The following is a 13233-nucleotide window of genomic DNA, read 5'->3' as shown; positions in this document are numbered from 1 at the left end:
TGCTCTGGTTTGCAAGTCATGCTAAGCCAAACCATGGCTTAAGCCAAACATACAAGTATGCAGGCTCCAGGAGATGAAATCTTGGCTGCTTTGCTCCTCCCGGGACCATGTTTTGCTGCTGCTGTTCTGCACTGAGTCAAGCCATGATTTAGCTTCTTAGTTTAATGCTACTGAACAGACCATGAGCTATAAGCCATAGGACAAACCTTTGTTGCAGCTCATAGTCTAGACTAAGCAACTGTGAGCTTCAGAAGAGTGTTTGCTCAAACATTCATGCTAAGTTATGGTTTGGCTTAGCATTATGTGTGAAGCAGGATAGTCTGTACCAAAGGCGAGGCCTCTAGCCACTTCCTGCTTGAGTTATTGGATGGTTCCTGGTTTTTCTACTGGCAAACCTACATTTGCTCCTGTGTAAAGTGTAAAACAGGCCTGACACACTTGACAAATATGTTCCTTGTATCTGGGAATTAAAGAGGAAGGCAGCCGTATGAAAAATAGATGGATTGAATCCATCACATCATACATTGACTGAGAAGCCACTGGATCTCTTTTATGTTGTACAGGCTCAAATTTCCAACACACAATTCTAACTAATAATAGTAGTTTTATAATACCCACATGCATTGGAAAATGGAAGCAACACATGAACTTCCATTTTTAGACATTGCTATGAGAGCATCATGTACCAATGGAAACTTTTTAAAAGTTGTCAGATGATATCCCGACTTTTTCCTAGGGCTATAGACTAGTACTGGGACTTCTATTAACCTTTGAAGGCTTGTTTCATGCTCGGCTGGACAATGGTGTTAGCTGAATCCCAGGCACATCATCATCTCGCTCTAAAGCTACACCACTTCTGCTTCTTTGATTTCCCCCAGCTACATTTGCAATGTCCCAAAGCAAATATCAGTGACATTCTTCTTGAAGTCAATATGAGTAGAAATGAGCCACATTTCTGTGAATTTCAATTTTTATGCTGAAATTTGCATCCTCAATAGCAAGGACCTTTTGTCAAAAAGTGAAGCAAATGAATTGAATAACTAAAGGGTTTAAAGGCTTTTTCCCAAGCCTTGGACATTAATCCAACCCAAACACAGCTCTATAAAATCTACCTAAAGTGGATTTTCAGTGACCCTCTGCCTGAAAAATGGCGAGGCATGAACATATGTGGCTTAAAATGCAGTGAGATAGTTTGCCCCTGCTGTGTTTCAAGTAACATTTTATGTTGCTGTATGCACAATTACCGGATTTGTTTCCCTGCACTTGGAACCCCCAAATGCCTACTCACCAAAGCCATCATCTGTGCATGTGGTGTCATCTGCACATGGGCAATGGATGTCTAAAATGGACACACCTCAGCTTAACGATGCCTTAGGGGTTTTTTTTTCCAAATTCACTGGAAGCAGGCTCAAGAGGAAATACATCAATCAGCAGTATTCCTCAAGAAATTACAGTATACAAATGGATTTTGGCCATCATCATGTACACTTGGTTTCAAACACCAATGCTGGAACTGCATTGGAGTCAGAGTAAATGGCAATGTGTACACAGTCTAAATACTTGGGGAGACATCTCACTTGTATAGGCTACTGTGGCAGGTGGGTGGGGCTGACCACCTCTTAGTCACCTGTGATATCAGGTGAAGCATTTTCCTTTGACTACATGGTTTGAAATCAAACTACTGTGCCAAAGGAACTGGGGTTTAGAGCTGCCACCAGTCAGCTGATACCCCACTTTTCAGGCAAACTATTCCATCCTGTTTGGCTTCTGCAAAAGTGGGATACTGGGGTGCCAAAGGGGAGAATGGAAATGGAACCACTGTTGCTGCCTACCCTCCGATAAAATGGGTTAAAATGGACTTTTGTCCATTTCTCTTCCTTTCATGGGAGTCAATCACTAAGCACAGTCAATACTACTTGTCCTTTAATCTGTGCTTAATTAAAACAACAACAACAACCCAGACTGTTGAAATTAGTATCACCTATGTGGTGTAAGCAGCATGTCTCAATTGCAATGTTTCAGCTACGTATTGGAGGTAAAGTGCATTGCAAAACTTTTTCTTTTTCTTTTGCAAAATCTTGGTGTAATAGAGCCATGCAAAAGGAGCAGAGTGGAAATTAAAACTAATTTACTCACAGGAAATCAACCATAGTGGTGCTAATTGCCTGCAGACAAAGACAGAAGCATCTGCAAATGCTTGAAACTAAAGCATAAATAATTTGTAAAGGCAAATGTTGAGCTGAAGACATACATAAGAGGGAGTTCAAGGTAGCATTGAGGCAACATTTTGCTAATGGCACTCAATTTTTCTCTTATTGTGCTGCTGTGGTGAGTGAACATCTCAATGGCTATGCAGGATCCTCCACAGCATTAGCTAATGGGGAGTTTGAGCAAATGGAGATGCTTTAAAAACAGATTTGCATCAAGAGGGCTGGAAAACCGACAGGTAATAAATAAGAGTTGCATCTAGTGAAGACTTTGTGCTAACAGAAGGTACTTCTGCTTGCACCAGGCAGGGCCCCAAATTTCCCCAAGTCCCCCCCCCCCCTTATGTTCCTTGAAATAGTGCTCCTGGGGACTGGGGGACCCTCTGGAACAACAAGGGATATGGCATAGAGGGTTGCAGTAGATAGGAAGGATTGGCAAAATAGCTCAGTCAGTAGAGCACGAGACTCTTAATCTCAGGTGCCTTGCCTTGTGTGAGTAGAAGCCTTTCCTGCAATTATTGTATACAACCACAAAAACTGTTGGACAAATGTTTGGATTTCACTATGAAAGAAAAATAGTCCACAGAAAATAAAAAATGAAGAACTATATGTAACTGTATTATCTAATCAGCAGAGAGCCACGCTAGAAACACTTTCTCTGCAAAGAATGTAGCAAACTCTGCACAAAATTCCAGTTAAGAAAAACAAACTCATACACGTAGGATGGAGTCACACTATCTGAAATAGGTTCTGTGCTGTTCTACTTATCTTTGCAGTGCTTGTAGTTAATGCCAAGTCTCCATTGCCTGCCCCATTAACTATAGCTGAAGATCTGCTATTAAGTGGTATAACAGGCTATCTCCTCGCTCCACATCTTAGTTTCTGTTTTTCACACTACTTCTGACACCACTGCCTTATCTCTAACCCTCCTTGCTCTAATTGTTGGGAACAGAAGAACACTATGCTTTTATGATCCTAGCAAGCCACATGGTTTTAGAAGCAAGTCAACTTTGTGGCATTAGTGCCTAGTTGCAATAGGCATGGGGGCGGCGGGAGAACTGCTCTATATTTCACCACAAGGCACCTAAGCTGGGAAATGGAGAAATGATGCAGGCATTCATTATCCTGTTCCAGTTTTGATGGGTTTGGGAAACCTCTAATTGTTCTTATAAGGATGTGAGAGAAGGCCTCCATTAATAGGCTTTCCCATATTCTGCAAGAGGAGCAAACAAACCTATAGTACTTGTGTCTGCTACATTCTATCAATCCAACTAGAAGGAGAGAGAGAGAAAGCTTTCTTTGAAAGAGGTCATCTTTGCAGCCTCTGAGACAATTCTTTGCCAGATTTGGTTTTAACAGACACTTACAACTCCTTGTTTAGAAGCCTCCGCAGTGGAAGTCAACAGCTTCCTTTTAAATACAACCATCCCAGTGGGAAGGAGAACATTACTCTCCTCAACATGGTGTGCTGTCTGCTCCACAAGGCTGGGACTCAAAGTTGAATAATTTAAGCAGCAGGCAGGATGCCAAGCCACTCACAGATGTCAACAAAGGAAGCATCTGAAATGATGATGACCACAACCACATTTCAAGTCTACACACAAAAACATGGCCAATAAGTTAACCAGCACTTGAGAGCCCAGTGAATAGCCTTAGAGCACCAGATGCTGTAGCTTTACGGAAGCTCAAGAGGGTCTGGACTTGGATAAGGGTGGGCACTCGGAGGACCACAAAAGAGCAAGCTATGCCTATCACAAAATAAATATTTGTCAAAACTCAATAGGTACTTCGTTCATATTATTTGAAGGTCCTTCCTCGATTCATCTCAAGCTTTTCTGATTGAGAGAGAGAAGTTGTTTATTTGTTCATTTAAATGCATGAATTAATTATAAGGCTTTGACATGAAACCTGCTGCATTTTCCTACTCACACCTAATCTCAACAGGAAACCTCTTGAAGTGGAAGAGGCGGGGAAGAGTAGAGATACCTAGATTAATTCAGAAACCATAGCATCTATTTGTCTTTTCAAGCATGTGCCTGTCCAAGGTATATTTTATCTAAGGACTGAAATAAGAGATGGTTCAATGATAGCATCTTGAGAATGGATACTTGACTGGGCTCCAGTAGTGTGGAAGGTTCTTCTGCCTGTGCCTCTCCCAGTTTCCATCACACACTACAGTCTTCATTGATGCCAGTTTCCCATGCTATTTTGGATGATCCTCCAGCCCTAAGACAAGTGTAGTATTCATGTGTGCAGGGGGTGAAATTAAATTCTGCCCAGGCATAGAATCATAGAATTGTAGAGTTGGACTGGACCCTGGGGTCATCTAGCCCAACCACCTGTAATTCAGGAATCTCAGCTACATCAAACAAGACAGATAGCCATCCAACCTCTTTAAAATCTCCAAAAAATGAGAGTCCACCACCTTCCAAAGTTTTTCCTGAGGTTTAATCAGAATCTCCTTTCTTGTAACTTGAAGGTCATACGCTCTGAAGCAGGAGAAAACAAGATTGCTCCATCTTCCATGTGACACCCCTTAAGATATCTGAATATAGCTATCATATATCCTCTTGGTCTACTCTTCTCTAGGCTTACCATACCCAACTCCCTCAACTGTTCTTCATAAGGCTTGGTTTCCAGACTCTTGATCATTCTGGTTGCCCTCATCTGCACACCTTCCAGCTTGTCAACATCCTTCTTTAACTGTCATGTTAAGCTTGTCCTCTATGAAGACCCTTAGATCCTTTTCACATGTCCTAGTGGCAATCCAGGTATCCCCCATCTTATAGTGGTGCATCTGGTTCTTCCTGCCTAAGTGTAGAACCTTACATTTGTCCCTTTTGAAATTCATTTTGTTAGTTCCAGCCCAATTCTCCGGTCTGTTAAGGTCTTCTTGAATCCCAATTCTGTCTTCAGAGGCATTAGCCACCCCCTCCAGTTTGGTGCCATCTGCAAATTTTATGAATATCCCCTCATGTGTGAGTAACATCAAGGAAGGAGTGTTTGCAGCTAAGACCCTTGAAGGCCTTATAAGAAGTTGCTGCAGGAGACAGACTGTGAGCAACATCATGGGAGGGCTGTTTCTAGGACTAAAGTGAAACTGGGAAGTTCCCTTGATATTTTTGCTCTTGGATGCTGCATATTCTTTAAGTAATCTTGTTACAGTTATAGAATTTAAAAGTGATTTTTGTGTGACTATGATTATTGTATTTTGCTATATTTTTTTTGTTTTGCTATGTTATTATGAAATTGTTTTTGTACTGTTTGTCTGAAATGTATCCCTGTTTCTTTGTAGCAAGCTGCTTTCAGCATGATTTATTTTGTGGAAAAGTGACATACCAATAAAATGAATGAATGAATGTTATCTTTGTTTCATTGGGACTGAAAGGTTCTTCCCTTTACCACTGTAGCCTTCAGAGTCAAAGTTTGCTCTTATAGTTACGTCCCCCCACCCCCGTGACTAGGTCTGCTGTCTCCATATCTTCATTAATATGCACTCAAAATCAGAACAGGTTTCTAAATGAACATATATGCCAACAGGAGAAGGGAAAAACAAAAGAAAACCCTCAAAGAGTGCTCTCATTAGAATATCTCATGCTGATAAGATATCAAGGGTGAAATTCTACATTGTACTTTGATGAAAGTTCTGTCTGTGCAGATGAAATGATCTGCCTCTCCTTCCCTTCTCTGTTGTTCTGGGGCTTCTCCCAACCTCCCTAGAGTCAATTCCAGGGATGGGGAGGTGCAAGGGGGGGGAATAAGGGTAGGAGGGAAGTCTTTGAGCAGTGCTACCATACCAGGGTTTTTAGGTGACTCCTACCCCAAATGTCGGGACGCGGGTGGCGCTGTGGGTAAAACCTCAGTGCCTAGGACTTGCCGATCGTATGGTCGGCGGTTCGAATCCCCGCGGCGGGGTGAGCTCCCGTCTTTTGGTCCCAGCTCCTGCCCACCTAGCAGTTCGAAAGCACCCCTAAGTGCAAGTAGATAAATAGGTACCGCTTTATAGCGGGGAGGTAAACGGCGTTTCCGTGTGCTGAGCTAGTGCTGGCTCGCCAGAGCAGCTTCGTCATGCTGGCCACGTGACCCGGAAGTGTCTCCGGGCAGCGCTGGCCCCCGGCCTCTTAAGTGAGATGGGCACACAACCCTAGAGTCGGACACGACTGGCCCGTACGGGCAGGGGTACCTTTACCTTTACCTCAAATGTTTAATAGTGATTTTGCAACCTTTTGTAGTTATCAACCTTTCTGGAGGAGCTGCAAGTTTTCTTTTCTTTTTAAATACTAGGAAATGCTTTGATATGTTCCAAGAGAAGGGAAATTATCCACTATGAGAAAGAAAAGCCAGTGCTTTCTTTTCTGGGGGTGAGCAGGGGTATGCATACTCCTAAACATTTTGTGAATCTAAGTTTGGCCTCATTGAGTGGCAGTATTTCAACATGAGTAGGAAAATGAGAGGACCCCTATACATTTTTAAAGAAAAAAAAAGCACTGAGAAAAGCTATAGCAATTATTATTATTATTATTATTATTATTATTATTATTATTATTCTACATCCAGAGAATGCCACTTACCTTGTCTAACAGCTAATGTTGTGGTATAGACCAAAAATAGGAGAATGTAGTTCAGGAAACTCTGAAAGACTGGAGTGTTGGCATGAAAATCATCTGACAGATACTTGCTGGTCAGGCTAATACCGCAGATAAGCAGGGACAGAACCTGCCCAAGAGCTATAGACAACAGGAGCTCCCTAAAAAGAAACAAGGAAGACAAAAGATACAGAATAATCAGAATTACTCAACAGCCAAGAAATTCCTACAACCCACAAAGAGAATAAGCCCAAGTCTGAAAAAGCAGTTTTCTATAGTCCTACCCCTTCACTCCAGGCCCCTAGTGATAAGTTTGAAAATATAATAGAAATAGTCTGGATTATTCAATTGGGTGACAAATTGCAAATTTCATTCACCTCTCATTTTATGCCAAACATAGTTTGTTCATTTTTATTTTGTGTTATTTTTCCCTTTCAGCATTTGCCCTCCTTCCTCTGATCTCCCTTCCTCCTCGCCATTCTCTTCTTCTCTTCTTGCCAATTAGCTGTCTTCACTTTTAAATCTAGATCCTGCAAGCTTCCTTTAAAAGACCGAAGAAAGGATTTCAGAGATAACCAAGTGAACAGAGCAGTTCCCTTGGGATTTTTATTTATTTCCGTCTCAGATATTAATATATCACAAATCTGCTTTTTGGCAGCTCTTGCTCACATAGACTGTTGTCATTACAAACCCATCCACTGATCATTGTATTGGCAGCTGGGATGATACATGGGTGAAAGCTTTGTTGGTAACCATGTTTTCACCTTTCACAGCAACAAGCCTCCAAGTGTTGTGTGTCAGTCCCAATCATGGAATGAAAAGAATCAAATAAGCAAAGGAAAGAGCAGGCTCTAATGCAAGATTTACTTTTTATCGTGGACTGTGCTGAAAAAGTTCCACATGGTCCTCAAACCTGAAAAAGACCTAGTTCACCTTTGATATAACTGGTACTACACAATTGGGGATGTGGGTGGCGCTGTGGTCTAAACCATTGAGCTTCTGGGGCTTGCCAATAAGAAGGTTGGCGGTTCAAATCCCTGCAACAGGGTGAGCTCCCGTTGCTCTGTCCTAGCTCCTGCCAACCTAGCAGTTTGAAAGCACACTAGTGCAAGTAGATAAATAGGTACCAATGTGGCGGGAAGGTAAATGGTGTTTCTCTGCACTCTGGTTTCCATCCCGGTGTTCCATTGCACCAGAAGCAGTTTAGTCATGACCCGGAAAGCTGTCTGTGGACAAACGCCAGCTCCCTCAGCTTGAAAGCAAGATGAGCGCCACAATCCCATAGTCGCCTTTGACTGGACTTAACCGTCCAGGGGTCCTTTACCTTTTTTCTTTCTTTCACCACACAACTGCCTCTGTCCTGTGTGATTTGAGTCCTACGTTGCATCAGTAACATGTATTACCTTGTAGGACGTGCTGTTCCTTTAAATCTTGCCCTCCTTTCCAATTCTGCTTCAAGCACTATTCAGGCATCAACGTACTCAAGCAATCAGAATCAGATGAGTGGGAGAGCAGTCATGCCAGCTCCCCATGTCCCTTCACTGTTTACCTACTGCTCAGCCCTGCCAGTCCTGATCAGGTTCCTAAGTTGTATAGAAAACCCACATGGAGTTCAGGTGTGGCTATTTGCTTTGACAGATAGCTATTTTTATATACAGTGGTACCCCGCAAGACGAACGCCTCGGAAGACGAAAAACTCGCTAGATGAAGGAGTTTTTCGTTTTCTTAGCCGCTTCGCAAGACGCATTTCCCTATGGGCTTGCTTCGCAAAACGAAGCTTGCCCCGCAACCTCCGGGGATAGCGGGGAAGCGCAGCGCGTCTTCCCCGCTGTCCCCGGACCTCTTTTGAAGCAAGGGGCGGCGGGGAGAAGATTGCTTCTCCCCGTTGCCTGCCCCGCAATCTCCGGGGACAGAGGGGAAGGTGCGCCTTCCCCTCTCTCCCCGGACCCCTTTTGAACCAAGGGGCGGCAACGGGGAGAAGCGATTCTCCCCGCTGCCCCTTCTCTTGCTTTAAAACAGGTCCGGGGACAGAGGGGAAGGCGCGCGCCTTCCCCTCTGTCCCCGGAGATTGCGGGGCAGGCAACGGGGAGAAGCAATCTTCTCCCCGCCGCCCCTTGCTTTAATCAGGTCCGGGGACAGAGGGGAAGGCGCGCGGCGCACAAGAAGAAAAAACTTGTGGAACAAATTAATTTCGTCTTGTGAGGCACCACTGTAAATGATAGGGCATAAACAGTTGAAGTGTAAAGAAGACATCTTGTTTGTGCAAGGACTTCCACTTGTGCAATGGAAATTACCTTTCTTTTCCTCTCCCTCAGCAAGTTTATGGGACACACAGGGAAAGGAGTGTGAGGAGAAGTTTGGCTGGGCAAGTGGAAATCCTTGCATGAATGGGATGGCTTCATTGGATGCAACCCAAACACCACATCTCCTGTATGTCCTTTACATACCGAAGTTATTTTACATCAGAGATGCAGAACCTGTGGCAGTCCAGGTGTTGCTAAACTCCAGCTCCCATCAATCCCAGCCAGTATGGCCAATGGTCATGAGAAGATGGGATTTGTAGCCCACAGGGAATCTCAGGTCTTTCTCCCCCCCCCCCAGCAAGGGAAGGTTCTACTCAGTTTAATGTAACTTAAAATCCTTGTACCAATCTTGTAACAATTTGCATAAGCAATCGTGACATTGGGAATACATCATTCTTGTGAGAGAAGCAGGACATGCTTCTGCACACAGATGTACGATTAAACATTGTTCAGGTTCAAGGCTCATTAACTGCCAACTATTCCCAGATTGCTCATTTGCTACGAATACATAGGTGACGTCCCGCGTAATTGTAACCATAGGCAGGATGCAATCCTAAAGAGCTCCTGTTTCTGTCCACAGCACACAAATCAAGTGGCACTTGCTGTATCTGATGGCATGTTCTTCCCTTATATTCTGCCACTTGGTCTTTTTTCCTCACCTCCACACCCAGAACCCACTGCAGTTCTGAAGATAAACACATTACTGATTAGGCAGATGTGCATAGTTGCTTCAAGGCATGTAGTGCACAAACAAGGCCCAAATTAAACCTGTGAATTACTTTGAAACAATCCCCACTGTGAACGTACAAGAGTCTTTAGCCAGCATTTGCATTGAATTCCTACTGTAGTCAATTAAGATGGAGGAAAATTAAGTTAAGGGAAAGCAAAACTAAATTTACAGAGTGCAATAAAGATAAGCTTGGATCTCCCAGTAAGTAAAGCCTTTCAATTTTAGATACAAGTTAAGAATGTGATGGTTCCAGTTTATTGGTTTTCCCTTAGGCTCCAAGATAAATCTTTCCCTTGCCTACCAGCTTTCAGTGCGGCGAGCCAGCGTGACAGCTTTTGACAGCACGGCAAATTTATTACAGGCCTGACACATGTTGATGAAACAGACTAGGTAAAAGGAGAGAGAGAAAAACCCCACAAGGGCAGTGATCTCATTTTCCTGCTTTTAATAGAGTTTTAAATTGCAAGGTGTTTGAATGAGTTTATGCTTAGTGGAAACAAAAAGTTCAAAAGGAGAAGTGAGAGTGTACCTGATGCAGACTTCAACCATTAGCTTGATGTAACTCCTAGTCTGGGTAGCCACGTTCCAGCACCACATATTCAAATGTCTCAAATTTACCAGCAGCGAATCGACCAGCAGCAAAATGAAGCCTTTTAATAAATAAGTTTGAAATGGTTCATCTTACTGAAGCTATATTGGGCCCCATCTTTTATACAGAATATTCACTCTGATTTTTTGACCTTTATTGTTGTTTTTCCATGCAAAATACAGCCCTGAGCAAAGGCATATTACAATTGCGCTAACCATGGTAGAACAATAAACAGAGAGAAAAGGCTGGGGGGGGGGCGTTTCTAGGCTTCCCAGAAATATTTGAGTTGGGGGGGGGGAAATATGGAAAATGTTCCCATGCAAATTAGAATAATTTGCACCAGATAATTTGCATCTGATTTTTTCCCCAATTTGTATCAGAAATTTTTCCAATGCCCTGAAGAGTTATGTGCTTAGTTTATAAATATTTAGTAAACAACACTAAAAACTTGGAAACTACCAAGCGTACATTATATTTAATTGCAGTCTGCATCCATTCGTTGTTACTAATGAACTTATGAAATGTAAAATTTTATGTGGAAAAATAAATTCCTGGAAAATGTTCTACTCTACATCCCTGTGACTATCTCTGTGTTGCAAGGTGCAATCTTGTCAGGTATTGGGGAATTATTGTGCCTATTGATCCTAAATTCTTCCAAGAATCTTTCAACTTTCTTTGCAACCGTTTTATGAAGATTTACCGGTATTTTCTCCTGTTTTTCAAACCAAAGCAGACTTCTGAGGACGCTTACTGGAAACATGTAATGACTGTTGCTTATTTTAACAGAATTTTGCATATAACTCCCAACACTGCTGCCCATCTAGGAGAAGGAAAACTCTGGTTCTAAAACTCTGCTGCCTTGCAGGATATCTTTGGGATGTCCTTAAGACAGTTGGACGACACTTATACGCCTCCTTCTGACAACTCCTGCAGTTAAGCTGGCCTCAACCATATTGCTCTACTTTTCTTTGGATCATATTAGTGAGGCTGAGTCTTGCCATCACGGCAGCCCAAGACCGCCACACACTTCCCAGACTTGTTCCCCGGGGAGATAACTTTGGTGCTGCTAACCCAGTGGTTTGACTTCACCCCCAGATCATACTCCATTCTCTCTCGAGAAAGATGGATGCCAACAACAGCAACTTATTTAAGTCCAGTTGATTTCAATGGTCTATTCTAAATATGGTTTAAGTCCAGATTCAACTCACACTTTTTGAAACACTTGTAGGTGGTTCAAGTTGTTTCAGTAGGGAAGTTGCCACTTTGCAGCACACGACTCACTGTAAATGGTGAAAAAGGCAGTATGGACCATTTGATCCTTTAGTGATGTCTAAGGATTTACTGCAGATGGCATTAATTTCTAATTCAAAAAGGCAAGATTTCCACTGGGAAATAAAACAGGATTAAGATCCCTGACTCATTCAATATTCTGTGAAACATATTTATGCAAATTTTATTAGAAATATTATTGCACAAGCTATATGTCAGCCTATTATGTTACAAATTGTGGAAAGTTTTAGAAACTAATTGCTGCAGCAACTTATAATTACTATTTGTTCCTTACATTATTATCGCATCATACTTCCTTCAGGAAGCTGAAGGCGGTGTACCTGCATTTTCTGAGAAACCCCACCTTCCATTTATCCCCACAGTGTTCTTGTAAAATAGGATGAGAGTCGATGACTGGCTCCATGAATTTCATGACCAAATTGATAGTTGAAACCCATCCTGCCATCCTCCATGTAGCCACAACACGTTCACTCTGCAGTCAAGCACATTTTGGTGCCTGCTTAAAACATTTCTGTTTAGGCAAGTCAGTCCAGACACACATATGTTGATATGTTTTTGTTCAGTGCTGATTTTAATTGTTTTAAAAAAGTTTTTATTTGTTTTTAACTGTTTTTTATTGGCAATTCTAATATTTCTTGAAAGCCACTTAGGGTTTTTGGTTCATTTTTTAAAAGCAATCAAGCAATAAATTCAGCTAAATAAATGCTAGACTGCAAGACTTCAGTTTCAAATTTGCCATTTGTCTGCAGATGAAAACCGTTCTGATCAACTTAAGGGCTGCTGGGTGAACAACTCAAGATACTGTTTTGTCGTGTATATCTAGAACAATTTCTGCATAGCCCATAGATGGAAGGACTGTAGTCTTGTGATTATGAGGGCAACCACTCTCAAGCTGCATCCATATACCTATCAGAGCTGGTAAAGTCCAGCTGGGAGAATCTAAGCCTTTGTTGATTTCTTGTTTTTAACTGTTTTCATTGATAATGCAAATATTTCTTGAAAATCTCTTAGAGCTTTTGTTACAATCAACCAGGTCTCCTCAATACTAGTCCAGCTTTTAAGCAATAAATCAGGGGTCAGCAACCTTTTTTAGCCATGAGCGGGTCCACCGTTCCTCAAACCATGTGGTGGGCCGGATTATATTTTTTTTTGGGGGGGGGGAAATAAACGAATTCCTATGTCCCACAAATAACCCAGAGATGCATATTAAATAAAAGAACACATTCTACTCATGTAAAAGCACGCTGATTCCCGGACTGTCCACGAGCCGGATTGAGAAGGTGATTGGGCCGCATCCGGCCCATGGGCCTTAGGTTGCCTACCCCTCCACTAAATCCTGCCGGCTGTCACAGTTAATTCCCAATCTGTGCAAAGGAGTGTGCTACTGTGCTGCAAGGGAATTGTTAAGTGTAGTGCAACAAATTCATTATCTGAGTAATTAAAAGGTTTCTCCCCAAGGAAGCAGCCTCCTGCATTTCTACATGGCAGACCATGTACAGTATCTCTGTGATATCGAAGGAAACCATAG

General features: G+C 42.4%; 1 protein-coding gene across 1 annotated transcript in view; it reads right to left on the bottom strand.

The window, feature by feature from the left end:
• The window catches only part of SLC35F1 (solute carrier family 35 member F1), a 193263-nt gene that overhangs the window by 89787 nt on the left and 90243 nt on the right, over window positions 1–13233 (bottom strand). Inside the window, exon 2 of the mRNA XM_083497883.1 lies at window positions 6779–6954. Within this exon, the coding sequence (XP_083354009.1) occupies window positions 6779–6954 (176 nt within the window). The remainder of the gene's footprint in view (window positions 1–6778; window positions 6955–13233) is intronic.

Source organism: Podarcis liolepis (genome assembly GCF_965112155.1).
Source record: "Podarcis liolepis genome assembly, chromosome: 3".
NCBI classification, from domain to species: domain Eukaryota; kingdom Metazoa; phylum Chordata; class Lepidosauria; order Squamata; family Lacertidae; genus Podarcis; species Podarcis liolepis.
This window is presented reverse-complemented; position numbering and strand designations above follow the sequence as displayed.